Source organism: Meleagris gallopavo, chromosome 3 (genome assembly GCF_905368555.1).
Source record: "Meleagris gallopavo chromosome 3, MGAL_WU_HG_1.1, whole genome shotgun sequence".
Lineage (NCBI taxonomy): Eukaryota > Metazoa > Chordata > Aves > Galliformes > Phasianidae > Meleagris > Meleagris gallopavo.
Window position 1 is genome coordinate 72419491 of NC_139406.1, and position 26699 is coordinate 72446189.

Below are 26699 nucleotides of genomic sequence, written 5' to 3' on the forward strand. Positions count from 1 at the left end.
AACAGGAATTACACAGCAAGAGCTGGACTATATCCTGGATGACTGTGTGAGTGATCAAAAGATATGTATTATAGGAATGTACAGTTATATTGTAAGAGATTCTTCTTTCATTCTCATCAAAGGCTTCACGCATCTCAGTTAAAAAAAGTCATTATAGCAAGTATTATGAACGCATGTGAATTTATCAAAGCCCTCATCATCTGATGCTGATTTTCCACTGCTTGTAAGTAAATATATGAATAATTTATTTATTTCTTATTTATAATCAAACAGTCCTGATTTTTTTTCTATAGTACTTAATATAGTAGGAGTAATTTCAGTCTATGTTTCTGACTGTGGCCCATAGCTCTTATTCTTTAACTTATATCAAAACTTGTTTTCTCTGCTCTATGAACATCCAAGGAAAAAAGGCTTTTGTGCTAGTAACTTCCTACACAGGGAGCTGCAGGCTTTCTATACCTCAGCATTTTGCAGGGTAAATGAATCCACAGCAAGAAATTACAAGCAGGGAATCAATGTGCTGTTGACAAATATCACATTTACTTATTTTCTAAATTTTAGGTTAAGTTTTCTTATGATGGGAGAGTTGTTTACAGTAATATAAAGCAAATGGAAGCTGATAAGATGAAAAGAAAATGGAAGCTGTGTCTGGTTTTGGACTCCTCAATATGTGAGATATGGACATACTAGAGAGAATCCAGCAGGGCCTTGAAGATGCTGCAAGGCCTAGAGCCCCACTCTTGTGATAAGAGGAAGAGAGAGCTGGATCTGTTCAGCATGGAGAAGAGGAGGTTCTGGGGGGGATCTCACCAGTCTACATAAACACCTGAAGGGAAGATGTTAAGAAGACAGAGCCAGGCTCTATTCAGTGTGCCCAGTGCCAGGACAAGAGGCTGTGGGCACAAATTGGAGCACTGTAGGTCCTTCTGAGCAGCAGGCAGCACTGCTGTGCTGTGCGGTGTCAGAGCACTGGCACAGGTTGCCCAGAGGCCCTGAGGTCTCCTCCTTTGGGGATTGGGCCCCTCTCTGGGTGTCCCTGCTGGAGCAGGGGTGAGCCAGATGGCCCAGAGGGTCCTGCCAGCCTCAGCTATCCTGGGGTTCTGGGATAAAAGCAGAAAGAAGAGGCAAGGATAGTGAACTCAAAGTGAATTAATAGCAAGGAGAAAGGTTGTCAGGGTGAGGCAGAGGATGCTGGACCACATGGAGGAGGGCCAGAAAGAGAAGTCACAAACACCTCACCAGTGTCTCTGCTGCAGTGTCTGTTGGACAGCAGCTTCTTCCGCTTCTCTTGCTTTCATTCTTCTTTGAGGCCTTGTGTGACTCCTCATTAGCAGTATTTGTACTCCCTGAGCCCACACTGCTCGTGGAAGCTCAGACCTTTCTGTGTCCCAGAGGGAGTCATTTGTGCCTGACTAGGAAGAGCCGTGGCTTCCATTACCCAACTTGCATCTGCCCCTGGGTGACAGGGACTCTTGACAGCCACTGTGATGTAGCATGCTGGGTTATCTCAGGTGATCTGGAAAACTGCTCTGAAACAGCACATCATTGTGGTGAACTGAGACTCAGAGTAATCAGAATCAAAAAGCTTTTCTGCACACAGGTAACAGCAAGAAAAGGACACATAACTAACCAATTAGTAATCAGTTAAGTAGGCATAAATATTGATACGAGATCTCATGACTAAAGAATTCTGTGGAATTAAGAACTGTAGAAAGTACTGCTGTGTGTGAGTTATTGTATGGATTTTCTTGATTGATCTCTGGTAGTCTTAGATGGAAATGGATGCACACTGTTACAAGGGGAATGAATCTCTCTGGGGAAGTGCAGCTTTCTCCCGGTGTGAAGTTATGCTGCCACATGTAGACTCAGGTCAGCTAACATAAACCTACAAACAGCACATGCCATAGCTCTGTGCAGTTATTATATGGAACTTTATATAGTTGTATGTGGATTTAATAATAAGCAGTGCAGAAATGGATTCAAGTTTTATTGTCTGCTTTAAATATTTGTATTCCTATAATGGAATATTGCCCATTTTTCTCGGTAGGTGCCAGCTTACGTGATGACCTCAGTAAATACTTCTGGTTTCATCATTCTCAAGGGGACACAATGACAGTTCAGGATCCAAACCAGATGAATCTCTGTGCTGCTGTTTGGACTGTTGTCTCCTATATAATTGCTGACATGGAGGAGATGCTGCCAAGGTAATAAAGAGTCAAGAGAGAAGATTTCTGTTCATCAGTAAAGACTGTGAATCCCCTAATGCATGTGGTCTACAGCTTTGGGAAATTCCTTTTTTCACCCTGATTTTGCACATTATTTTGTCTGTTTTCCCCAAAGCATATACTCTCTTACACACTCCTGGTTCTTTTTGCTGTTTTAACGTTTTCCATTTGTGATTTTCACAGTTTCCTGAATACTTCTAAAATTTCTGATGAAGGTATGGTATCTCTTTGGTATGATGAAGTAATCATTTGTATGCAAACTGATCATTTGCAGCAGGAAAAATACAACAAAATAAATTTGTCGCATCAGAATAATCATTGTGTTGAGTACATATTTATTGATTTATTTTCTATCTTTCAAATTTATTTTCTGTATTCAAATGATGTGCAGTTAATCTTTTCTTCTTACACTTTTAAGGTAAGAATGTGCTTTTCAGTCCCAGAACAAATTTATCTCAGCTGTTTTAATGGTAATGTATGGTAAAATGGTCGAATTGGTAAAATAGCATGGCTTTTAATAGTTCATTCAGTTCCTGCTGTTAAATCTTATTAGAAGTTACTTAATGAAAGACTCAGATAAACCAGGGTAGAGGATAGGAAGTCAGTAACAGGATGTCCTGATCTCTAGACAGCAGCAGCTCCCATGTGTCTTTGGTCACCTCCTCACAGAAATCTGTGCCTTGTTCTCTTCTTTCTGATGGAAAACTCCCCACGGGGATATGCAGAGAATTGCATGTGGCAGTTTTTCTCTGAAACTCCATGATGTTCCAGAAACAGCCATCAAAATTGTGATCTGTGACCTTCACTACCTGCCAGCTGATGTCCAAATGAAGCGTAAAAGCAGATTTTGATTCCTGCTGCTGGAGCCGTTCACAGAGCAGCCCTCTTTGCTGGGGTGCCCTTCTCTGTTGGAACAGAGGCAAGAGAACCCTGGCACTGGGCACTTTCAAGGAAGAATTAATGTGGGAATTTAATTCTTGCTTTTGGTTGCTTGTTGTTATTTTGTTTTCATGCTGAAAGATGATGTATATTCAGACTTTCAGAGGTGTCAAGAGATAAGATGTGACTGCTGTAGGGAAATGTTATGGGGCATTTATTTCTTCTCATTTCTTTGTGGCATGGTGATCTCTTTTTAACTTTTGCAACAGGCAGTCTTACTGATGTGACAAAGTGTTGCAGTCTAATCAACACAAAACAACTAATGTAACAGAGTGTTAAACTGAATGGCAGCCCATCTCTGGTGCTGTTTATGAGTTCAGTAGTTGAGCAATCGCTTAGTGATAAGCCATTCATTTTTATGGAATTAATAACTGTGATACCTGTTTACCACGATAAACCCCATAATAGTGGCTTTACATCAACTGTTTTAAATATTTCAATGTTCCTTCCAAATCATTTCAGGAACATAAGGGGTGCCTAGAGATATCCTGCTATTTCTTTTTTGAAGAAATACTATTTGAAGAAAGATAGCAAAAATTTCCTCTGCTTTCAAGGCGTGACATGAGTTTGTTTTTTCTTACTTACATGACAAAAGCGTAGCTAGTGGTGTGTATCACTGATGGACCCTCAGCTGCCTCTGAATGCAACCTTTTGACCTTCACAGATATTACTAGATGCTTCTTCATTTTTGTTCTAAATCCTTTTTCCTTGAGGTATGGTGCTCTGCACATCAGAGGTTCAGGAGAGTTTTCAGTGAAATTATATTTGTTCTTACAAGTCTTCACCTGTGTTCACCTCAAAACAGGCTTTATTTGTGTGGTTTTTTCCTCTGTAGGTGAATTAAATTCTTAAATGCCTCAAGTCAGATCTTTTGATGTCTTTGGAGTCAGGAATGCTCTCTGGAGAGGAGAACAGTGCTGCTGTATGTGCGTTGACTCCATAGTACATCCCAAGCTGAGCTTGGTGGCTCATTGGTTAAATAAGATAAGCCTTAAAAACTAAGGCCATCATGCTCCTGATGAAAATTGAACCTTCACAGGAACTTTGGATGCATAAAGACCTGCAGAGCAGATGTAAAAAAAAAAATTCAGGAATCAAAATCACAATCTTTTTGTTATGTTAATGGTAAAATTAAAACTTATATTTCTTGAATTGAAAACCAATCTTTTTTTTTTTCCCCCCAAAAAAGCAGGATTTTATTAAAGTGTGATCTTTTTGACTCACCTGTTCTATTTTGTCTGACTTGTAACGGTTCTCAGATCTTAAGTTTCAGATGCTCGCATTATTCTCCTGATATCCTTGCTCGTTGAGATGTACCTCTCAAAAATTTCCATAACAGAGAGATGGATGGTAATAAATTTCTTTCCGTGTGGGTTTTTGTACTCGCTGTGCAACAGCTCATCTTTATCCGCACTCAGTGTAGCAATTATGCTTTTCCAATAGCTGGCAATTAAACGTATATAGGATAGTCAGTTTTCAGTTCGTGAACACTTCTTAAGTGATCCGGGATAGCAACATAACTTTACTTTCCACTTGTATACCACTGCAACACTCTTGTCTTATTAGCTGAGAAAGAAGATGCTGAGGATGTTATTTCTATTACTATTATTGTCAGCTTCAGCTGTCATAAATATGTGCTTTCCATAAGTATTTTGATGACATTCTAAGATACAGAGACCACGTATATGTTTCCCTCTGATAAAATAAAATACTGTCAGCTTTGGACTAGATTACTTTTTGCCTGGAAAGGTCTGTGAGCTTAGAGCTGAAAAAAAGAGCAGTAGTATTTAAATACGTGTCAGAAAATTTCAATTTCAAATAAACGTTTTCCTGAAGGTATTACAAATCTCTTGCATCCGATGAGAAGGAGGGAGGCCCCTAGGCAGGCTTCCTATTTGCTACAATGCAAACCTTTCAGACATAGTTACAGAGGGGTGAGTCAGATACATAATTCGTTTACCCAACTAGATGATAGCACAAGTGCTGATGAAAAATCTGTTTCCAATTCTACACAATGTAACATAGGTAATTTTGCCAGTAATAAAAGGAAAAATGCGGGATCAGAAAGCAAGTTGCTGCTTTTGTTCTTCATATGTCAAAACATTATTGGAATTTCAATCCCACAAGATTTCTACCTCCCCTAAAATAATTAAAAGCAAAGAAAGAGAGCTATTTCTTGGGACAAGGAAGCAGCTTCTTCTGCTGTTACACTGCAAACATTTCTGGCTGTATATTTAGTTAGTATGCTCCCTCCATAACAATTTGAGACTCTTCCATTTGCCATGAGTAAATATCAAACCAATCTTGATATCTATATCTGTCTCATGAAATATACATATCATCTAAATGTGCCCAAATGATTAATTTACTGCTGCGTAATGATTAGCATAAAAATCTCATCATTGCACAGGATAGAAATGTTACCACTAATTGCTGGTTGAAGTGAACAATGTTTTCTGCATAGAAATTAATGATGCGTGCATCACGGCTCACTCTTGAATGGGAAAATTCAAGACTTTCTGGAAGAAAAACTTCTTGATTTTTTTTGTTCTCTTTTCTGCTAAATGATATGGGAGCCTGATCACGTATCATAGAATCACATAATTGTTTGAGTTGGAAGAGACCTTGAAAGGTCATCTGGTCCAAATGCCCTGCAGGGATGTCTACAGTTACATCAGGTGCTCAGAACCCTATCCAGCTTCACCTTGAATGTCTCTAAGGAAAAGGCATCCACCATGTTTTCACCATGTGTGTAATGGAAAGAAGTAATATTTTGTCCATAGTTACTTCTGGAAGCTCCAAACCATTTGCATGAAGATTTGACCAGCTATGGAGCAGTGACTTGTAGTTACAGTTGTTTCATAAATATGTTGTACAAGCACCTGATGGAAGACTTCAGGTATCTCCCTTCTTATTAATCTTCTTGGCACATGGAAGAGGGACCTTCATGACAACTTTATATTCTGCGCTGTCTTTGGCTTGTAGTTTGGTTTCACTTCAGGACAGGCCAGCCTCCTTTAGTTTATGTTATATTTTAATTTTCCAAGTCTTTTTGGTTTTTCATTCTGTCTTTCTTAGTGACTGTACGGTTATATGGGTATTAGAAAAGACTACCTGACTTACAAAATCTGCATTTTTTGTGCCTTGGGCCTCAGAAACTACAAAATGCGATTGAAATGATTCTGAAGAGCAGAAGGGTAAGAGCTCCATCATGCCTCCGCTTGCTGATGTCCTTGGCCTGTGTTATTGGCAGGCAGAGCTTTGTGATAAGTGAAGTGAATTTTCATCACCACGGAACATTTTCTAAAGGTGAAAGATAGGGTATGGAATCTAAAGAGGGCAACTCCAGAGGATAGACAGAAAAGAGCAAGGCAACACAGAGGCCAGGACAGTGGCTTCAGGTACTGTCTTTTCAGCAGCTTTGCAGGGTGAGTTGAGGAGCATTACTTGAATCTACCTCAGATTCACTAACAAATAGCAGCAGTGATGTTTGTCCTACTCTCTCATGCTTGGTGTAGCATGATTTAACAACATAGCATTAAAATTCATAATGCATGTAAAATGTAAGTAAATAGCAGAGTTCAGGTCCCATTGGAGGGCAAGAATAAGACATTAAGGATGATTAGCCACTTGAGAATTCATCTGCAAAATGTGTACAGTTTAGTAGTTACTATTTGCATTTACATTACTTGCATTATTTGCATTTGCATTACTATCTGCATTTGCTATTTATCATGACAAATAATAAGAAATATTTCTCCTCCTGATAATGCTGCTTTGAAATAGAAATTGGTCATGAGGCATATCTGTTTTAAGGTAATGCTTTGAATCCAGGAAGGATGTGGGGCAGTTGCACGTGGTGCTACTTAGATATTTGATTTCCCAGCTCTGCACTGTTGATATTGCAGATACTCTTTCACAAAGTCACACAGCCTACAGGTGATTTTTCAGTATTATTGTGGCAAGTCTTTTCTAATGGGCAAAGAAGGGAAGTCAAATGGTTTTCCAAAAGCCACACAGCCAGACAGTCCTAAATCTAATTTTGGTCACAGAAGTTCTTGTCTTTGCCAGGCTGTGCAGCCTATTAATGAGATGTGACTTTCTTTTTCTCTTATGATCATTTTGAAGCTGAAGTGTAATATTTTGCACAAGAGTGACATTTTTGAGTCCGGACTGCAAATTCAAGAGAGAGAAATGAGAAAATCACTTTATTTTTTTCCATCAGCTAACGACTGAGTTACTGACTTTTGGAAAGAAGGCATGGAGATCTAAACCCTTTTTATGAATCTTAAAACATATTCAAAAATATCTACACCAGTTTCCATCTTTATGCATAATACAGAAAAGCTTTCTTATCCTGAAGATTACATCTTCATTTCTACTTTTTTTCAAAGTATGTACTTCACCTGCAGAATTTGCCAAAAAATATCTGGATTTACAGGGTGACATCTTTATTCTTTAGTCTTAGTAGGAACTGAGATAAAAATGCCTGCGTGCATCTTGATCAAATCCTGTGCGTGCACTGAATATCTGAGTCTTGGAAACTGTGATTTCTCTGAGGTTCTTTGTGGCTTTCATTATAATTTTTGGAATATTTTCACTTCTCTTTTCTGCATTCAGTATGTTGCTAACCCTAAATCATCTGTAGCTCTGCCTTTTCTGGGGATATTACATCAGTGATACAGCTGCAGAGATTTCATACCTTATTGCCTCTGCTTAAAAGCAACTTTCTCAGCTCTTTTACAAGTCATCATGTTTGTTTTTTTGCTTTAAACTTCTATTACGAGGACAGAAAATTATCACAGCTCGTAATATAAGACACAAGATAGAGAAACTAGCGATTGCTCAAAAATAGATAACAAAATATCTACGTTTTTAATACAAACTCCATGCTGTTTTTTTCTGTACTTATTACCCAGTTTTAGCTCATCAGTTAATTGAATTTAATGAAAAGAATTAGAAAGCAAGTCATGGGACATTCGGGCTTGTGGAGTTTAAAAGGCATAAAATCACTGTGTAGTTTCTGAATGGAAGTAAAATGTTGAGTGCTTTACCCCTCCAAATTGCTCATCACAGGAGCAGAGAAGGCTATAAATATCTGCAGAAAAGTGCATGCTTCTCTTCGGCAGCAATTCTCAATGCTGAGTTCTGCATAGCATTTATTTTAAGCCTGTACACTGTAGCCTGAACCTTTAACATGAAATGTTGAGAAGCAAATACACAGTAGTTGTAAATTCCTATATGCCTTTTTGGAATGGTAAACAGGATATTGCTTTGCTGGGAAGTGAGCTTGCATTTAATATTGCTCTCCTTCTAAGCAGGAGTCCCTTTGACTATATGGCAAGCTTATTGAAAGGGTAAGTGTGAGCAGTAGAAGTAATTACTTAAAAATTTTGACTTGTTAGATCTTCATAAAACGAGGAAAGTGCATTTTTATGCATAAATACCTTTAGCCTATTAAATAGGCAAAGTTTGTTTTTGGCGTGTGCAGTTGTTGAAACCTAGTTTTGTTCATCTCACAACAGTAGTGTTTCTGGATGTGTAAGATAAAATATTTCAGTAAACTCTTTCAGTACCGTATGCATTAAACAACAATCTATCAGTGTTTTAAAAATCAGTCTGTTTATCATCTGGAATAGGTTTCTAATAGTAAGGAGGACTCATTTGGCAAGTTGATAGAAGGAAGCAGACTCAGTTGAAGGAAATCTACAATTTTAATTAAAATCCCTCTTCAGGTTTGCCACACTAGGCATTTACATGAACTGGAAGGCCAAATTAGAGCAAATATGCATGTACTTTTCTGGTGATCAAACTCCCAACAGTGTCTGTTGGTATCATCAGGGACTGCTCTGTAGGAGACTGTAGGGTTATGTGTTCTTCATCCCCTACAGAATGGCTGGGTTGGAAGAGACTTTATAGAACATATAGTTCCAGCCTCCTGCCATGGGCACACTGGGTATTCTGTGTTTCCAGCTGCAAGTACTATGTCAGCTTGACTTCATGGAGTGAGAGCTAGAAGCGTTCATTGAAGAGAAATGCTCCTGACCCCACATGTTTGCATTAGAAACAAACAATGAACAAACAAGCTGTTAGTAGCTCAGCTTCACATACCAGCCTGGGCGACTGCCCTGTCCCCTGGTCCAATGGATGCTCACTCCTCAGCTGGAGAAAAGAGAACTGAAAATTCTTCCATGCAGCTAATGCAGGATCACCATGGAGCTCCTTCTGCTTAGTTACTGGGCACAGACTCCCTTTGCATCCACGGTGCTGAAATGGGAGTTTTCTTGCCTGGCAGTCTTGTGGAGGTGAATATGACTTTTGTTTTTCGCTCTCCAAATGGTTGAAGTTCATGAAGAGCTCAGGGTCACAGCTCTTTTTTTTCCCTCCCAAATAGCTTGAATTATAGTTCAAACTGCAGTACTTGTGTGTGTTTTAAACTTGGATGTGCAATGGATCTGTAATATATAACGTTGTCATCACACTGTGAAATCACTGAAGTTGAATACTTTTCATGTTCCCTATCTCTGCGTTTCAGAACTGTGTCTAAACAAGCAGGAACAGGAATGGCTGTCAGTGGAGTGCTTGACGGTATCTTCAAAGCAGAAGAACAGAGTAAACATTTGCTGTGTGTGCTCTATGAGGTGTCAATGAAAATTTTATCCCTCCGTCCTCATCTGTGAAGTGATGGATGGGGAAAACCTGACTTCTGTGTTTCTGACGCTGTTAATCTTAGAGTTGCTGCTACAGTACTTCTAAATCTATTTGAGGTGTAAGATTATACAAGACATCAGGATTTGACAAACTTCAGAGAAGCTGCAAACGTACCAATGTTGTTTATTGCACAGTGTTTATTATCCTTTAAAACAGAAGTGTCTGAGTTTTGCACTGTCTGCAGAAACGTTTTTAGTGACCAGCTGAAGTTTTTGAAAGATCTCTGGAAGCTCAGTGTTGTAAAACAGCAAAATGAAATGAATATCTATGTTTTTAACGTATCAATTTTAGGCCCTTCCACGGAAAAAGATCATCAGCACAGTTTAAAATAATTGTAGGAATAGTTCCCAGTGTTCCATCAATTTACACTGGCTTAAAATACAGTGAAATGAAGATTGCAGCTTCAGATAGGCATCGGTCACATCAGTACGAATTACTTTAAAAACAGTTGTAAATGTACACAGATGGCATTGGGTGTTCAGAACTCAAGCAGGGAAAGCAGTTACACTGGATTTGTTTTTTTTTCCTGAAGTTATTGTGATTTCTTCAATATCCCCCTGTTGCCATTAATCCCTAACATTCTAACAAGCTCCGAATTTACTGCCATGCTGTAAAAGTTTGCTTTCTGACCACTTTTTTCCTTTAGGATCAGCTCCGTCTGGTAGTTTTCACTTAAAACAATAAACCAGAATTCCCAAGCCCTATCCTGACTCTGTAGCCATTGTGCTGGGTGGTCTTGGCACACCCTACAGGTATGTCTCCTGTGCAGATGTGTTTTGTGAAAAGCTTAAGAGGTATATTGTCTAGACTGGATGCTGTCAAAAGCATGGGACACTGTTTGTTCTAATGAGGCATCTTTTATCCTTAGTCATAACTGAAAGCAGCTGAGGTTTTGGCATCACGTAATTATGCTCTATAGGTGAGTTAACCTTATAACTAAATAATACTTCAGCTTGACTGGAATCTGAATACCATTGTGGCCCTACTTTATTGTGACTGATTCATGGTCTGGGATGGAAAACACATCAGAATTTGGTGGTTTTTTGACCTTCAAACAAATGAAAACTTGGAATTGTGGAGTGTTTTCTGTTGGTTAAAAAATCTGGATTCTTTGTATGTGAAATTGTAGACTTTTCCCTTCAAAGTTCCGCATAGAGACTTCTAGAAAATAACATCATGAGGAGAGAATAGCAGTGTTTAGTACAAAACCCGTCATGCACAGTAATACCATGAGACTGTAAAGAAGTAATATATCCCAAAGTTGAAGTGTTGCTTTTTTTTTTTTTCCCCCAAGAATCAGAGTTAGCACAATAAAACTGTAGAGTAATTTTAATAAAATGTCTTATTTGTTCTTAACATGTTTTCTTATAGCTGCATGAAATGAGCCTTACTGGAGTAAATTCAGTAAGAGAAGACTCTGCAAATGCAAATAGGTTACACCCTTCTGCATTATCTTGAACAGAAATCCACACAAAGCTCACACACGTATTCTGCTTCTGTTCATGGTGGTTACAGAGCCTTTAGTACAAATAATTAGGAGTCATCCCTCATAAAGCACTAACAAGTTAGTGAAATGTCAGAGGATTTCTGTCTATGTTCAGTTTCATTACAAATTCTTCTACTTTCTATTTTCTTAGTAGATACAATTAATGACACTGAAGACTTCTCAGGGTAGAAAATTAAAGTGAGAATTTGGCTTAAGAAGAGTGTTTACTGATAACTCTGTTTTCAAGCTCCCAAATACATCAATTGCTTTTTCACCTGCCAACCCCTGGCTCCAAATTTAATACGTGGTATTAACTGCATCACTTTGCTAAAGGAAATTGCAGGAAAACTTAGTTATATAAAACTGTTCTTTGAACTTTAAGGTGAAACTAGAACTCTGTCTTTAAGATGACTCACTGCCTTCAAATATTTTTTCCAAATACTTTCTTTAAAAATTGATTTTAATTTGTGTCACAGACAATATGGATATCCACAATTCACTCATCTGGAAGAAAGCAGCACAAGGAGAATAAATTGCATGCAATGGATCTGAGATACTGCTCTAAGCTGGAATAAGGCTCTGGATTTCAGAAACCACCTCAGTTTGCCAGCAGTGACCACCAAAAACAAGTTAGCGTCGTGTGTTCAAGGAATGAAAACCATATTTGTGCCTTGCATTTAGTGCGGAAGAAAACTAAACATCCTTAGAGAAGTGGGATGTATAAGGTAAAATAACAAGAAGTGCAAGTGGCACGATAAAAAATTCTTAGTGTGCCCATATACACAGTACCAGGATACCTGAAGCACTCCACTTCTCGTGATGGAAAAAATAAAGGAACTGCAGACCAGAATGCCTACATTCAGTACAAATGTATGAAAAAGTAAGACATTTGAATCCAGGAAATACTCTGGTTGCCTCAGATGTTGTTACAGGACCAAGACCTGAGTTGGCTGATGTCAGGCTTGGAAGTTTAAACCAGCTTTAAGCAGATCTGAGCCAGCTGGATGGAAGAAGTGCATAACTGATGGGTTCATTATCGTTCATCACCCAAGTAGGTGAAAATGAGCTGATCTCGGTGCACTTTTATTAGAATTTTGATTCAAGGAAAATTGGGAACAACAATCCCTGGTGCCAGAAGAACTGTTATATGAAGTTGTGGTTGGAAACTGCAGTGTGTAATACTGCTGTAGCAGGGCTTTTCATCTCCCTTTTTGCCTTTGCAGAGGGTTGTTTCATGCAGTGAGTTCTGAGTTTTTTTGTCAAGGTTTACTTTAAAGTTTGAAATTGATGGGCTTCCCACTATTTCCCTGAAGCAAGTTTTCTTTGCATTGAATCTTCTCAACAAACTTCTTTGGAGCTTGTGCCTTACCAGTGGGATAACGCTGGCGGTCAGTGTGCTTGCAGAATCTTCAGACATGAGAAATCTGCCCTTTTATTTGTCTTCTAGGGGAAAATGAAGTTTGTGTGACTACAGATGTTGATGATTTATTTATATTGCATGCAGTGATTCTTAATTGAAGAAAGAAAGGAAGGAAGTCCCGACTGCTTTCGTGCAACCTCAGCAGCAGTGGGGGAATGACAGATGGAAGGACTGCTGTACAGGGCACAGGCGCAGTGATCTTCGCTCATCATATTGCTGTGCTATTTGCCTTCAGTATGTCACTAAAAATTCAGTATCTCAATAACACATTCGGAGAAGGCTCGTGAAATCCAAAGAGCCTCACCTTTCTTAATAGAGGAGATTCTGAAATGTTCAGACTTGCCTCCCTTCCCTCCAGAGGGTTTCATGTCAGACTGTGGTTGCTATCTAATACTTCAATGTAAACAACAGGAATAAGAGTGCATCAAAGATTGTTTTTACACTTTAATCTTAAAAATAAAATAAAATAAAATAAAATAAAATAAAATAAAATAAAATAAAATAAAATAAAATAAAATAAAAATAAAAAATTTTGACCATGGCTGAAACAAAAGACATGGCACAAATGAAGTGACATGCTTCCCAGCGTGTCCCAGGTGTGGTTCTGTGAGATAAAAGGAAGGTGCATGTTTTCTCACAACTGAAATTATCTGAGGATGTATCTTAGAATAAATCTCCCCTCCTGACCATTTGGATTCATAAATTCAGGACAAATTAAATAACCAGCCAATTTGAATTTTAAAGAATAATGTGATTAATAAATAGAGAAAAGATCAGGGAGCTATGATGTAGCAAGTCCTCTGAAAGTTTCTTAATGGCAATTAATAAAGAAAACTTCAAAATCAATATATGACTTTCCAGGAATCTGACGTAAAGTCATTAAAATGGAAGAAATAAGATGCAAGCTGGTGTGCTTGCTAGAACTGAAGCATTTGTGTCCTGGGCACTTTGTGTCTGGGGATGAAGATGATGAAAATTTCTGTGAATTAGTGTTACACTAATTTCTGCAAATCAAAGGTTTTCACAAGAAAGTGAAAATCATTCCCTCAACATATCACCTTGGCAACATGTCAAAAAAGGTTTCATTCTCTTTCTGACTGGCTATAAAAGGATGGATGGAGTTTTGTTTTGTCTTGAGAAAACTCACTGCTGTCTCCTTTGTAACACATGAAAAGACTGTCCATGGCATGAAGGCCAGCCCTCCCATGAGTGCTACATATTGATTTTCATTGTTAAAAAAAGGCTATTTCTAAAAACCTTTTATTTCCCACCTCTCCCCATCTCTTAGACCTGGCTACCAAAGCCCAAGAAGTTCTCAAACCAAACACGATTGTAATGCAACAAGAACAAACCCCAGCTGTTTTTCAAGGTTTGAAAATATTTTTCTTTCTTTGTTTAAACAGCTACCTCAACACCAGGCAGCCTCCATGTTTGAAGCTGTTTATGGAGAGGTTCTCCTCTCCATCTTCCAGTGATGCTTTCTGAGCACTTGATACTAATGATAATGTATTGGTGCAGCTTTGTGCTGTTCTGGTACAATGTATCATGGTTTCACTAGCAACTAGCAAAGCTTTTGACATTCCATTTTCAGAGTTTTTTGCATGTTTTTATTTCCCATGTTACTTCGTTTGAATTTGAATGGTGACAGACAGCAAACACCACTTTACTCCTGATGGTCTTTGGAAAAAAAAATGGTATCAATAAAAACAACAGAGGAGAGAGAGAGACTGTCCCTTTGAATTTCCTACAGACAAGTGCTACTTGCTGGGTCTTACATTTTGGCACGGAACTAGGGCTCAGAAAGGATTGACATTAATGGCATGCCTTGCTCCTCAGACCGAGGGAGCTTCCACTAAGCTGGGCACAACTTTCTGCAATTTATTTTCCTTTTGAGTTTCAAGCTTGAAGAAACATCATACCCTGCAAAGGAAACTCAGTTATAAAATTGAGTTTTCTAACTCAGAAGAGAGAGAGCTGTTTCTCTTGGCTTCATGGTGAAGATGAGATGGAAAAAGTAAGTTCCTCAGCAAATTTAGGTTGTTGCTATATATAGACCTAGTTTTGTGTAAAGGCATAGGAGACTTAGGAAACCTGATAATGAAATATATGTGAAGGCACAAAGCCAGTTACATTCAATATGATTTCAGGTTTTATTGAGAAGACCCTATAATGTATTTCATGGAGTTCTTAAAGCTGACAGTGTAATAAAGCCAGGCATAGAACTTTAATGCACACAGGCAGACTAGCTGTGTTCGTGGCTGATTCAAATGCCTGGGCTGTTGGGGCCTTCTCACCACAAGTCCTTGCACCAGTGCAGTGTAACACTCATACTAAAATCTCCAGAACTGAAATTTGAGTGAGTCGTATCCATTTAGTGGTATCATCTGACCACTGGAAAGTAGCTATTTTTAACTGAAATCCATTTTGTCCAAGATATTGCACTTGCTTGAAAAGCAAATTATAGGTTGATGGTACTTCTGCATGGAGGTATGATGGCAGGAATGAGTCCTTCCATTAGTCCTGAAACAGCCTGTGTGAGCTCTGTGACAGAGCAGTGGGTAAAGCCTTAGTATAAAGCACAGTCATGTGAGACTTACCCCAGTCTGTCCACTGGCAATCTCAAATATGTTCTTTGGTATCACTTCTTTTCCAGCACTGGAAAAGGGAGCATCAGTCGTTCCAACGTTAAGGAAGAATTCAGCAAAGATACTTTGCAAATCCCTGTCTTTGTAAGGTGATATTGTAAGATTTGAGATGTCCTTATATCTGATGGGTTTAAATACAAAATACAGATTTTGCTTGCAGTGTATATTACAAAGATAATTGTGCTTTTCATCATCCCTTACTTGAAGTAATGGGTACATACATGGGTGAGGGGAGAGTAGGGGGGATGTAAAGCCTGACGAAAATCAGAACATGCAATTCTAGAAGTTACTAATTGCACAGCTTGCCTTAATTTAAATGTGTTTTTTATTAAAAAAAAAAACAAAACAAAAAAAACAAAACAAAAACAAACAACAACAACAACAACAACAACAACAAACCACAGCTTTCTGTAAGCACATCAATGTAGGTCTACCGTTTTATTTATACAGAGGAAGGATTTAATTGAAGGTAGGCAGCAGCTGCTTTGATTGAGCTCATAAACATTTTTCCTTGTATAGAAGGCAGCGTAAAAAATACATCGAGAAGTTCTTGGAAGAGAAAAACTAACAGAGCCAGGCATTGTGGAAAGAAGTATAAAAGGGGAGTTAGAGCGGACTTTATTCTTCTCGTTCATTTAGTTCCCCAAACTACAGACTCTCGCTTTGTGGGTAAATAGAGTTAGGGACTACATTCCCTCCTGTGTGAGCAGGAAGGAGCTGCACCCCATGCAGAGCCTTCAGCAGCACCCTGTGCTCCGCTGGACCTGGGCCACATCTGGATAGTTTTTCTTATATAAATGAGAGGCAGAGAAATTCCCTCCTGCCTTCTGCATTTTACTTTTTCTCATTTCAGAGGTATTATGGACATCTAAGTGAAAACTAGGCTCGGATCACTGTGTTTAATAAAAACAAGTCCTCAATTTTTCATTCTTATTGTACTTGTTCCTTACAAATGCCATGGAAATTGCAGGATTTTTACTTCTTCCAGTTTCTTTTACAGTTCTTTGGAGAAGAAACAGAGCAGGCCAGTTTTGCATCCAGGCCTGGGGCCCCCAGCACAAGAAAGACATGGAGCTGTTGGGGTCCAGAGGAGGCCAAAAGCATGCTCAGACGGTTGGAGCACCTCTCCTAACAAGAAAGGCTTCTACAGATACCTCAAGCAGAAAAGGAAAGTCCAGGAGAGCGTAACCTCCCTAATGAGTGAAAAAAACAGCTGGTAAAAACAGATGAGAAGGCTGAAGTACTTAACAGCTTTTTTGCCTCCGTATTCTCTGATAACTGCTTGTCACACAGCCCTCAAATGTTTGGTTTGGTAGGAGTCCATAGGGGAAGTAACGTCCCTCCCATTGTAAGCAAAGATCAGATGACCACCTGAGGAATCTGAAGGTCCATGAGAATAAGTGCCCCGATGAGATGAATCCTAGAGCCATGAGGAAATTAGTTAATGTAGTTGCCAAACCACTCTCCATGATATTTAAAAAGTCATGGCAATCAGGTGAAGTCTCTGGTGACTGGAAAAAAGGCAACATCACACCTATTTCTAGGAAGGGTAAAAGGGATGATCCCAGGAATCTGTCAGTCTCATCGCTGTGCTGGGAAAGATCATAGAACAGATCCTCCAGGAACCAGTGCTAAGATACGTGGAAGACAGGGCTGTGATATGGGAGAATCAGCATGGCTTCAGCAAGGGCAAATCCTGCTTGACCAACCTAGTGGCCTTGTATGATGGTGTCACTGCATCAATGGACAAGGGAAGAGCCACTAGTGTCATCTATGTGGACATTGACATGGTCCCCTACAACATCCTTCTCTCCAAATTGGAAAGATATGGATTTGATTGGTGGACTGTTTGACGAATGAAAAACTAGCCACAGAATTGAGTCTCGAGAGTGGTGGTCAATGTCTGAGTGTCTCAATGGAGATCAGTGACAAGTAGTGTCCCTCCAGGGGTTGGTTCTGGGCCCTATACTCTTTAATATTTTCACCAATTAGATTGACAGTGAGGTCAGTTGCACCCTCAGCAAGTTTGCTGATGACACTAAGTTCTGAAATGCAGTTGATACATCAGAAGGATGGGATGCCATCCAGGGGGACCTAGGCAGGCTTGAGCAGTGGGCCCAGGTGAACCTCATGAGGTTTAACAAATCCAAATGCAAGGTCTTTCACCTGGATTGAGGCAACCTCCACTATCAGTAGAAACTGGGGTTTGAGGATTGAGTGCAACCCTGCTGAAAAAGACATGGGAGTACTGGTGGATGGCAAGCTGGACATGAGACAGCAATGTGCCATCGCAGCCCAGAAGGCCAACTGTATCTTGAGCTGCATCAAAAGAAGTGTGGACAGCAGGGTGATGGAGGTGATCCTGCCCCTCTGCTCTGTGCTGGTGAGGCCTCACCTGGAGTACTGCTTCTAGATGTGGAGTCCTCAGTACAGGAGAGACGTAGACCTGTTGCAATGTGTCCAGAGAAGGGCCACAAAAATGATCTAAAAGATGGAACACCTCTCCTATGAGGACAGGTGAGAGAGCTGGGGCTGTTCAGGGAAGGCTCTGGGGAGACTTGAGAGCAGCCTTTCAGTATTTGAAGAGGGGCTGTAAGAAAGAAGGGGACAGGCTCTTTAGCAGTATCTGTGGTGATAGAACAAGGGGAAATGGCTTCAAACTTAAAGAGGGAAGATTTAGACTGGATGTAAGGAAAACATCTTCTATAGTGAGGATGGTGAGGCAGTGGAACAGGCTGCCCAGAGATGTAGTAGAGCCCTGTCCCTGGAGACTTTCAAGGCAAGGCTGGATCAGGCCCTGGGCAACCTGATCTAGCTGTGCATGCTCCTGTTCATTGCAGGGGAGTTGGAACAGATTATCTTTAAAGGTCCCTTCCAACTCTAAGGATTCTGTGATTCTAATTGGCATCTATCCTCCAAAGCTAGCCTTGGATTTTTCACTTCAACAAACATTTCATTAACTTTGGTGGAAGCACAGTCCAACCTTACCATCAGGCCTTGGGATTTACAACTGGAACTCCATAATTAAACATACAGTTAAACATCCACTAACCGCTGGTTGGGTTTTGTTTTGTTTGTTTTTAACTATCACACAAGGAATACTGATTAGAAATCTGAAATGCCATCGATTTGAACAGTGTTTTGGAAGCGATGAGTGGAATAAAAATTGCTATGCAAGCTTCACACTGTGTACTTCCTGGCTTGCACAATATGTGCTTATAAAGAGAAATTGCAGTGGAATATCTTTCCTGAAAAATAGCTCAATTTTCATGCATTATGGAGGTTCATCATCTTCTCTTCCTTGGCTGTGTTGGTTTACATCCATGTGAAACCTTTCCAATATGCAATTTCAGCAGAATCTCCGTGACTAATTTTAGTTTTATTTATCATGATACTTCTTTTTGTCTCCAATGGTCTCTGTTATTGAAATATCCCTACAAGATAGTGTAAAATAACTTAATCTGATATCCACTCATAGTCTTGTATCTGAGTGGCTGGCTGAGTTCAAAGTTACGTACTTTGTATGACATAAATACCTATACATGGATGTAAGAATGTGTTTTGGTTGTGTGGTATTTCAAATACCAAAGATGTTACTACTGGACCTCGTGAAAATTTTCTGCATGAATCAACTCTCCCAAAAGAAGAACTGACATCTGTGGAGAAAAATTTATTTCCTTCTAAAGTTTGGGAAGGAAGGGGAAACCTCCCAAATAATCACTTAAGTATTTCCAGATTTGAGACTTACATGGATTTTATTTTTTCCTTCTTCTCCCCATATCTTTCTTCTTCTTTGAAGGTGACAGCATAAGTCTTTGGGTTAGGAGTTTCTTCTCTCTTTTATTGCTCTCTCACGAACTTTTCAAGCAATGGGGATACAGAGGGGAAAAATGAAAGGTAAAAGTCTTTGGTTATTATCTATTCTAAGGAGTTAAGGCAAAAGTTCACACGTTCATTTTCAAATTATTTTTTGTATTGATTTATAGTGTTTTCTTTTAAGATGTTATGTTTCTTTGAATTTGTCCTCTATATTGAATTTTTCCTTTATTCAGCTCACTCTTTTGACAGTCTCTTGAAATACTGAAAAATATATTATCATTATATTACGTTGTAGTAAAATTGTAATGCAGTAGATTAAACACTGGTGCATTTAGAGTTACAGCAAATCTCTGCAGTTTAAGCTACGTTTCAATTATATTTAGACCTGTGATTTGAGTTGCTACATGATAGACTACACTCTTCCCTTTTTGTCATCTTGTTTGCAGTCTGTAATTACCAGGTACATCCCTGACTGCCTCTTTTAGCTGTGTGGAGTCTGAGCACATTGCAAAGCAAGCTGATGGCTGACTCTTCAGAGCCTGGGAAGTCATGAGCTCCAGAGTACTTTAGGATCCAGTTCTGGGTCTGTACACAGAGCCTCTCCTCCTTTATCCCTTTCATCTCCCTGTGGGCTCCCTTTCTGCTCAATCATTCTCCTTTACCATCCTGCCACTGAACATCTGCACCCCCATGGCAGACCACACCCATGCTGACACAAAATATTGCAAGTTTTTCCAACAGCCTGGGCCCTTCTTACACAGCACAGTGTATTTCTGTTGTAACTTATTTATTCCTGGTATAAGCATGGTCTCATTTTATAACCTATTTCTGTTTAACTCGGAGAAACTGTCCACATTAAAGGCCGTGTAAATTCCTTCGGAAATACCAGTGGATCAAAGGAAAAGCCAGAGTGAGTGCTGATTTATTGTATAGGAGACACAGGGAAGGGACAGAAGGTGCTTTCCTGTCCTCTGCAGAGGGGCAGGGTACAATCAGCCCTTAAAGGGCAGGTCCTGCCACCTCTGCCACCAGCAGAAGCAGAGACTTCAGCTCTTTCAGCCAAGCTGGAGATCTGAAGGCCACCAGAAGCTACCAAGAACAGAGGGACTCCATCCTCAGATCCACTGGGATCTCCTATTGTCTCCTGGGGTCTTTCAGATCTGTTTTCAAGGAAAGAAGTTCTTGATGAAGATAAACAGTCCAAATACAAGATCCACATCTAAAACACACCTTAGAGCTTGCAGTGTAATCCATTGCTTATGATTGCCTATCATAGAATGATAGAATTATTTGATCTTTCGATGCAGACCAGGATACGATTGGTATCGATTGGCTGTGAGGGCACCCAAGGTAACAATGGGAGCTGAAATGGATGTCCAGCAGTGTCCTTTTCTCTTCCGCTCCATCCTCTCTTGTGTGGCTGTATGTGATTAATTCAGATTCCCTCATCATCTATGAGGGATCAGGCTCAAGTCTTATCTACTTGTAATGTGAGCTACTTTTATTTCATGTTTATAGGATGGCAGGAATACTCACCAGTGCATAACTAATACTAATGGATGCTACATCGAGCATCCTGAAAGATGGGTCTGTATTGACCACCAACAGCACTTGAAAGAGTTGACAATTAAGTAAATCATAATTTATCCTTCTTGTTCTTCTTTGGTATAATACGTAGATGTGTGCTGATATTTAAATGTTTCTTTCAGTTAATTTTTTGGTGCAGCAGATTCAGCTTAAAGCATAGAAGGTTGCTGTGAGAGTGTATCATGAAAGGGAAAGCTTTATGCTGTGGCCCAAGAGAGAACAACTCTTTTCTCTGGCACAGCCAGGTACAGCACATCTTTTCCTGGGCTTTTCTGGAGCTCCTTCAGCCTTTGCCCCCAGCCTCCTGCTGATGTGGGAGTTGCAGGGGATGGCAGCCCTCTCTCCTGAGCATCCCAAAACCAGGTGGGAGACTGGGGGACCCTTCCACTGGGTGTCACTGGAAACTGCAAACCTCAGGTTGGAGTGCAGGATCTGTTTCAGCTGCAAAGGAGAGTTTGGGCAGTGGGGCAGGATGTAAGGGTGCTGGCATGGACTGTGTTGTGAGATGATCCCTGTCCTACACACAGAAACTCTTATTAGCAATGGAATCATCAGTCTTCCTTTGTAGATGAGAATAGATGCCTGGCTGAGGCCAGGAGGCCACAAAATGCTTCTGAGTATCTTCAAGTTAAAAAATATTAAGGCAGTGATTGTTCCCTGCTGGTAGCAGGATAGAGAGGGAACACACAAGCCAGAGGACAACTGCACTGAGTCAGCTGAGAGCACATGAGGAGATAGGTGCACTGTTACTAAAAGGCAGATGCACTGAGGAGTCCAAAGCCTAAAAGATCCTTCATTGTCATCTTAAAGGCTCGAAGGAGTTATGGCTAAAGTATGAGACAGCAGTCTAACAGGTCTGTTTACAGACACTTCTCCAAACTAATCTCCTGTCAGAGCTTTTGCTCCTGCAAACTCTTTCTTTTGCCTTGTGTTTTGATTCCTTTCATATTAAAGGACACTCTGCCATTTCCCAATCTGTAAATAAAACTCACTCTGATAAAGGTCACCAGCTCAGTCTCTGGGAATAGCTGCCCTGCAGTGAAAGGCAAAGTCAGTTCGAGGCTGCTCAGTACTGCCCTTTGAAGCCAACATCTAATGAACATCGTCCAGCTTCCAGCACCTGTTGAACCTGAAGATTAAGCAGATCATCTTTGTGCAATTATCCTGTGAAGCAAAAACAGGATTGCTGGAGCTTTTCTTGCAGGTCAAGAGTGAGCCACGGTGGGCAATGCTGGAGCACAGCAGGGAACACAAGGTTTGACTGGTCTGGCTCAACGTCTCTCATGGGGTTGGTGTGTCTATATGTTGGAGTGTTGCAATCCCCCTGCCAAAAGCCAGCTCCACTGGCAGCTCCTGCCTCAGTTCCACAGGAAGATATTTGCCAAATCACATGCTGACATGTTTATCTTGTTAGCTGTCAGGATGAGTAAGTGTGCAAGCTGAATCCTATCATTCATCTTGAATGGAGAAATAGGTACTGCTCATGAAATGTGCCACAATAAATATATTTTCAAACATGATTTTTGTCAAATGCATATTAATTCCCTGCTCAACTCCTGTCATAAGTGACCCTAAATAGACCTGTACTCAGTGGCAGCCCCAAATCCCTGCTTTGGGCTTGCTTGGTGACACTATGCAATCGTGGGACAACAAAGTGACACTGTTGCCTGCTTATAAACGACGGATTGAGTTAGCTCCCGCCCTGGCAGATACACATTTATATGTCTTCTAGCATCTAATTACACTGAAGCATCCAACAGAAACCTCATATTTGGGCTTCTAATGCTAATCCAATAAAAAAGCAATGCAGCCATTTCAAGATAATTATGGCATCAGCAACCCCCTGCCTGCTTGCAGGCAGCATTCATGGGAACCCCTCCTGGGTGTTCAGGCAGTGTGAGAAAATAGCAAGCACACTGAATCCCATTTCTGTGACACAACCATTGCAGTGTGTTGGAGTACCTCAGAGCTAAGAAATCTCTGAAACATCAACATTTGGTTTCCTGCTTGATCTGAGCTGGCCTTGCCCGAGGCAGGCTGTGATACCATACTGCTCTGTTGTATTCCAGAATTAAGAACAGCGGAGTTTGTCCAATCAGCTCCCTCGACAGCAATATCAAAGTGCCTCATTCACACTGAAAAGCATCAGGCTTTGGCCCACTTCCCTTCTGTTACTGACATAAGGGGGAGCAGGAGGAGGAAGCGGAGGATTGAAGGCTTCCCCATTCCTGGCTGCTCATCCTTGCTCCACCAGGTGAGTTTGTAAGTGGATGCCGTGGGAAGTTCAGTGCAACACATATATGTGAATGCATATGGAGATCAAAAACCCAGACCGGACTCTGTTGCCAACATTAATCAGGTGAGGATGGGGCTAAGCTGAAAGTCTTAAGTAAGATGTCCCCAGGAAATCAATGCCAGCTCTGGGAACACAACATGAAGTCACACAGCTCAGAAAGAAAAATGTGCATGGTGATGTGAAATGGCAGCGGGGTTAAAGCTGGGCTTTAGTATGGCCTTGCTGTACCTCAGCAAGGACAAAAACACACTAGAGACTGCTTCTTTTCTCAGCACTGACCACATCTGATGCTCAGAGAACTTAAAGGGTGTAAGAACAGCATTTGAAGTAAGGAGAAGCCATTGGATAGTGTTGAATCCAGCACTCCTTGCTCTGCCTACTGCATCACATCTTGGTCTTGCTCAAAGTGAATGATGTTGCCTGAATGAACAGTTGCTCTGCTATTTATATAATAATATATAATAATATATTATTTATATATAAATACAAATAATATATTATTATATATAAGTATATAATATAATATATAATAATAATTTGCTATTATCCACAGAGTTCAGTTTTGAGTTGTAACATACAATGCTGACCCACCTCTCCTGTAGCTGCACTTGAGAAATGTTCCTCAGCTTGTGCCATGTATGGAGGAGGTAGAGGGGGAAATGACTGTCCTCATTGTTTAAAGACCATGACCTTTGGAAATGCCATTCTGTGAGGGGAAAAGCACTTGCACTGGGGCGTTAGCTGTGCTGCGTTTGTTTGGGTTTGTACTTAGCAACGTGCCACAAGAAAGGGAAGGCTCCTCTCTGCTGTCCCAAGCAGAACATGTGCATGGAGCACCGCAGAAGCTCCAAGAGGCTTTTTACATTCACCCACCTCAGTAAATCAAAGAAAGCACCATCCTCTGAGTGTGTCTAAATAAGGATGAAGTCATGTGTGAGGTTCCTGCACTTGACGATACCACAGTTGCTCTCGTCTCCTTCTCCTCTCTGTTCTCAGCAAAAAGCCATGGAATTATCTGGCTCAGCCTATGAGCTGCAGGATCAAGCAGCCCTTGCAATTTCATATCATCTTTTCTCTCTGTTGACATGAATGCCAGCCCCTGTGTGCCTCTGGGCAGGCTGCAGCAAGAGGTTATAGTCGAGGGAGTATGTCAGTAATCTGATGTCTGGCAGCTAGTGTGGGCTTCTGAGGAAAGTGTGGGCTGTGCTGGGAGGGCAGAGCTGATGGGTGAATCTGCTTTTTCAGCTGAAAGGGCACTGGTTGGCGCATCTGCCTGAGCTCAGGTCACTCTGTCCACATTAAAGGTTTTATCTGGAATAAACAAGAAAGCAGTAAAGCCAGTTATTTCACAAAGAACTTCTGTGACTAACGTATTGACTCTCCTGTTCTAGTAGAGCAACCCGTATTTGCTTTTGATATAACATTTTTCATTTGAAACAATTTCCCCTTCAGTTGTTTTTTGCTTGCACTTCACCTGCAGAAAATTCTTTCATTTAAAGTACACTTCCTTCCTTCCTTCCTTCCTTCCTTCCTTCCTTCCTTCCTTCCTTCCTTCCTTCCTTCCTTCCTTCCTTCCTTCCTTCCTTCCTTCCTTCCTCCCTTCCTTCCTTCCTCCCTCCCTCCCTCCCTCCCTCCCTCCCTCCCTCCCTCCCTCCTTCCTTTCTTTCTTTCTTTCTTTCTTTCTTTCTTTCTTTCTTTCTTTCTTTCTTTCTTTCTTTCTTTCTTTCTTTCTTTCTTTCTTTCTTTCTTTCTTTCTTTCTTTCTTTCTTTCTTTCTTTCTTTCTTTCTTTCTTTCTTTCTTTCTTTCTTTCTTTCTTTCTTTCTCTTTTCATCATTCAGACACCTCAGAAAATCTTCCAAGAGCCACAGTCAGCTCACTGGCATTTGAATCATAGAATGGCTTAGGTTGGAGGGGACAGTAAAACCCATCCAGTTCTTACCCTCTGACCTGTACATCCAACTTGGCCTTGATCATCCCCAGGCGCAGGGCATCCACAGCTTCTCTGGACAGCCTGTGCCAGGGCCTCACTTCCCTCTGAGTAAAGAATTTCCTCCTAACATCTAATCTAAATCTCCCCTCTTCTAGTTAGAGCCATTCCACCTTGTCCTGTCACTGTCAGACTGTGAAAAAGTCAGACCCCTCTTGCTTGTAAGCTCTCTTCAAGTACTGGAATGCCACAGTGAGGGTGAGCATCTTCCCGACCAAAATAACCTGTACATTTGCTTTTGTAATTTAAGATAGGAGAAAAAAAAAAAAATACTAACTTAAAATTCAGCTCAATGTTTTTTTTTTTCTTATGGCATTCACAGAAACATTAAGCCACTCCTAAGTCATAGTCCAGGCAAGACTTGCACCTGTATGCTTCACCCTCCATTGCTGAAGAACCAGCCCTGGAGGCAGGCACTTCTTTCTTTCTCATAAATATTTGTCAGTGGAGGACCATTTAATTAAAAAGCAACTTCAGTACAGCAAGGGGAAGGATATTATGCTGGTCTTCCCCAGTCCTTTTAATGGTAGATTTGCTCTCTTCAGCTGTATCTACCCAGGGTGGATAAAGGCACACATCAGATCGCATTGGCTTCCTTACACAGATCTGATTTCCATATGGCTGTGAAAAGAAGCCCTTATTCATGACCTCTTCCTGCCCATGTCTTCTTGAGGAGAAGTCCAAAGTCACAGGAGGTTTCTACAACTTCTTCATGGCAGCCAGACCAGATCTGGGGTGCCAGGGCTGTCCTCTCTTCCCGGCAGCTGAGTACTCTGCTCTCTGAAAGAGAGCAATAAAAATCCAGATATCTCTCATTACTTTCTCCAAGCAATTCCAACATTGTTTGAGTTTCTTGTGCTCAAAATGCAGCTTCTCTCTTAACAGAACAAACTTGCTTCCTTTGGGGTAAGACTTGTACCAGTCTCTGTAGGTTTACAGACAATTGAAAGCAGTCTCATCTGTAGTCTCTAAAAATATGCAGGTGGTTGATTGGGTTAAAACAAATTATCTACATGTCCATTCAGGTACCATGAAAGATCTCCATTTGAAGCCTCTTGAGCCTTCCAGGAAAATCACAGCCATGCTCAGCAGAGCTTTTGGAGGCATGGCAGAAAGGTCTGAGGGCTTGAGCTGCCAAATGTTGCCACTGATATCTATGAACATCCCTGGATTCCCATCAACCTTCCACTTTGAGCTGTTTTGCTACTGCTGCATCTGCACAAGATGAACTGAGCAGCCCAGGTCCAACTGTGGGGTACAGTGTACTTCAGAGGGAAGTGATTGTCATGCTCTGTCACATTCATCTGGCTAGAAAGTCAATGCAGTTGCCAAAAATTCCTGTAAGATACGCTCCAATTAGGCAATTCTACAGAGCTTACAAATGGTGCAAGGAGTGGATGTTTTCTATCTTTCAAAACCCACTGGAATATGATAGATCCTAATAGGGTAGTTATGTGTTAGTGGATCATTCTTGCTTAGTTGGCTGAATTTGGCCTACTCAACTCTAAATGTGCCTTTGGGTTGATCCATTAGCTGCCATTAAATTATGCAAACTGTGCAATCTGAAATATGTGGGACATTCT

At 40.6% G+C, this 26699-nt stretch overlaps 1 protein-coding gene and 1 long non-coding RNA gene across 8 annotated transcripts in view; one reads left to right on the forward strand and one right to left on the reverse strand.

The window, feature by feature from the left end:
• CPQ (carboxypeptidase Q) overlaps positions 1-2540 on the forward strand; it is a 160322-nt gene extending 157782 nt beyond the window's left edge. For all 7 annotated transcript variants that reach the window (XM_085221449.1, XM_085221447.1, XM_010709158.4 and 4 more), the window contains one exon: positions 2048-2540. In XM_085221449.1, coding sequence (XP_085077575.1) covers positions 2048-2208 — 161 coding nt within the window. In that variant the 3' untranslated portion in view covers positions 2209-2540. The remainder of the gene's footprint in view (positions 1-2047) is intronic.
• A 12547-nt stretch (positions 2541-15087) lies between these two features.
• Positions 15088-23880, reverse strand: LOC146544770 (uncharacterized). The gene is made up of 3 exons (XR_014882621.1): positions 23720-23880; positions 19175-19284; positions 15088-18016 (listed from the first exon to the last, which is right to left on the reverse strand). It is a non-coding gene; the product is annotated as an uncharacterized LOC146544770 (long non-coding RNA).
• Positions 23881-26699: the final 2819 nt, after the last annotated feature.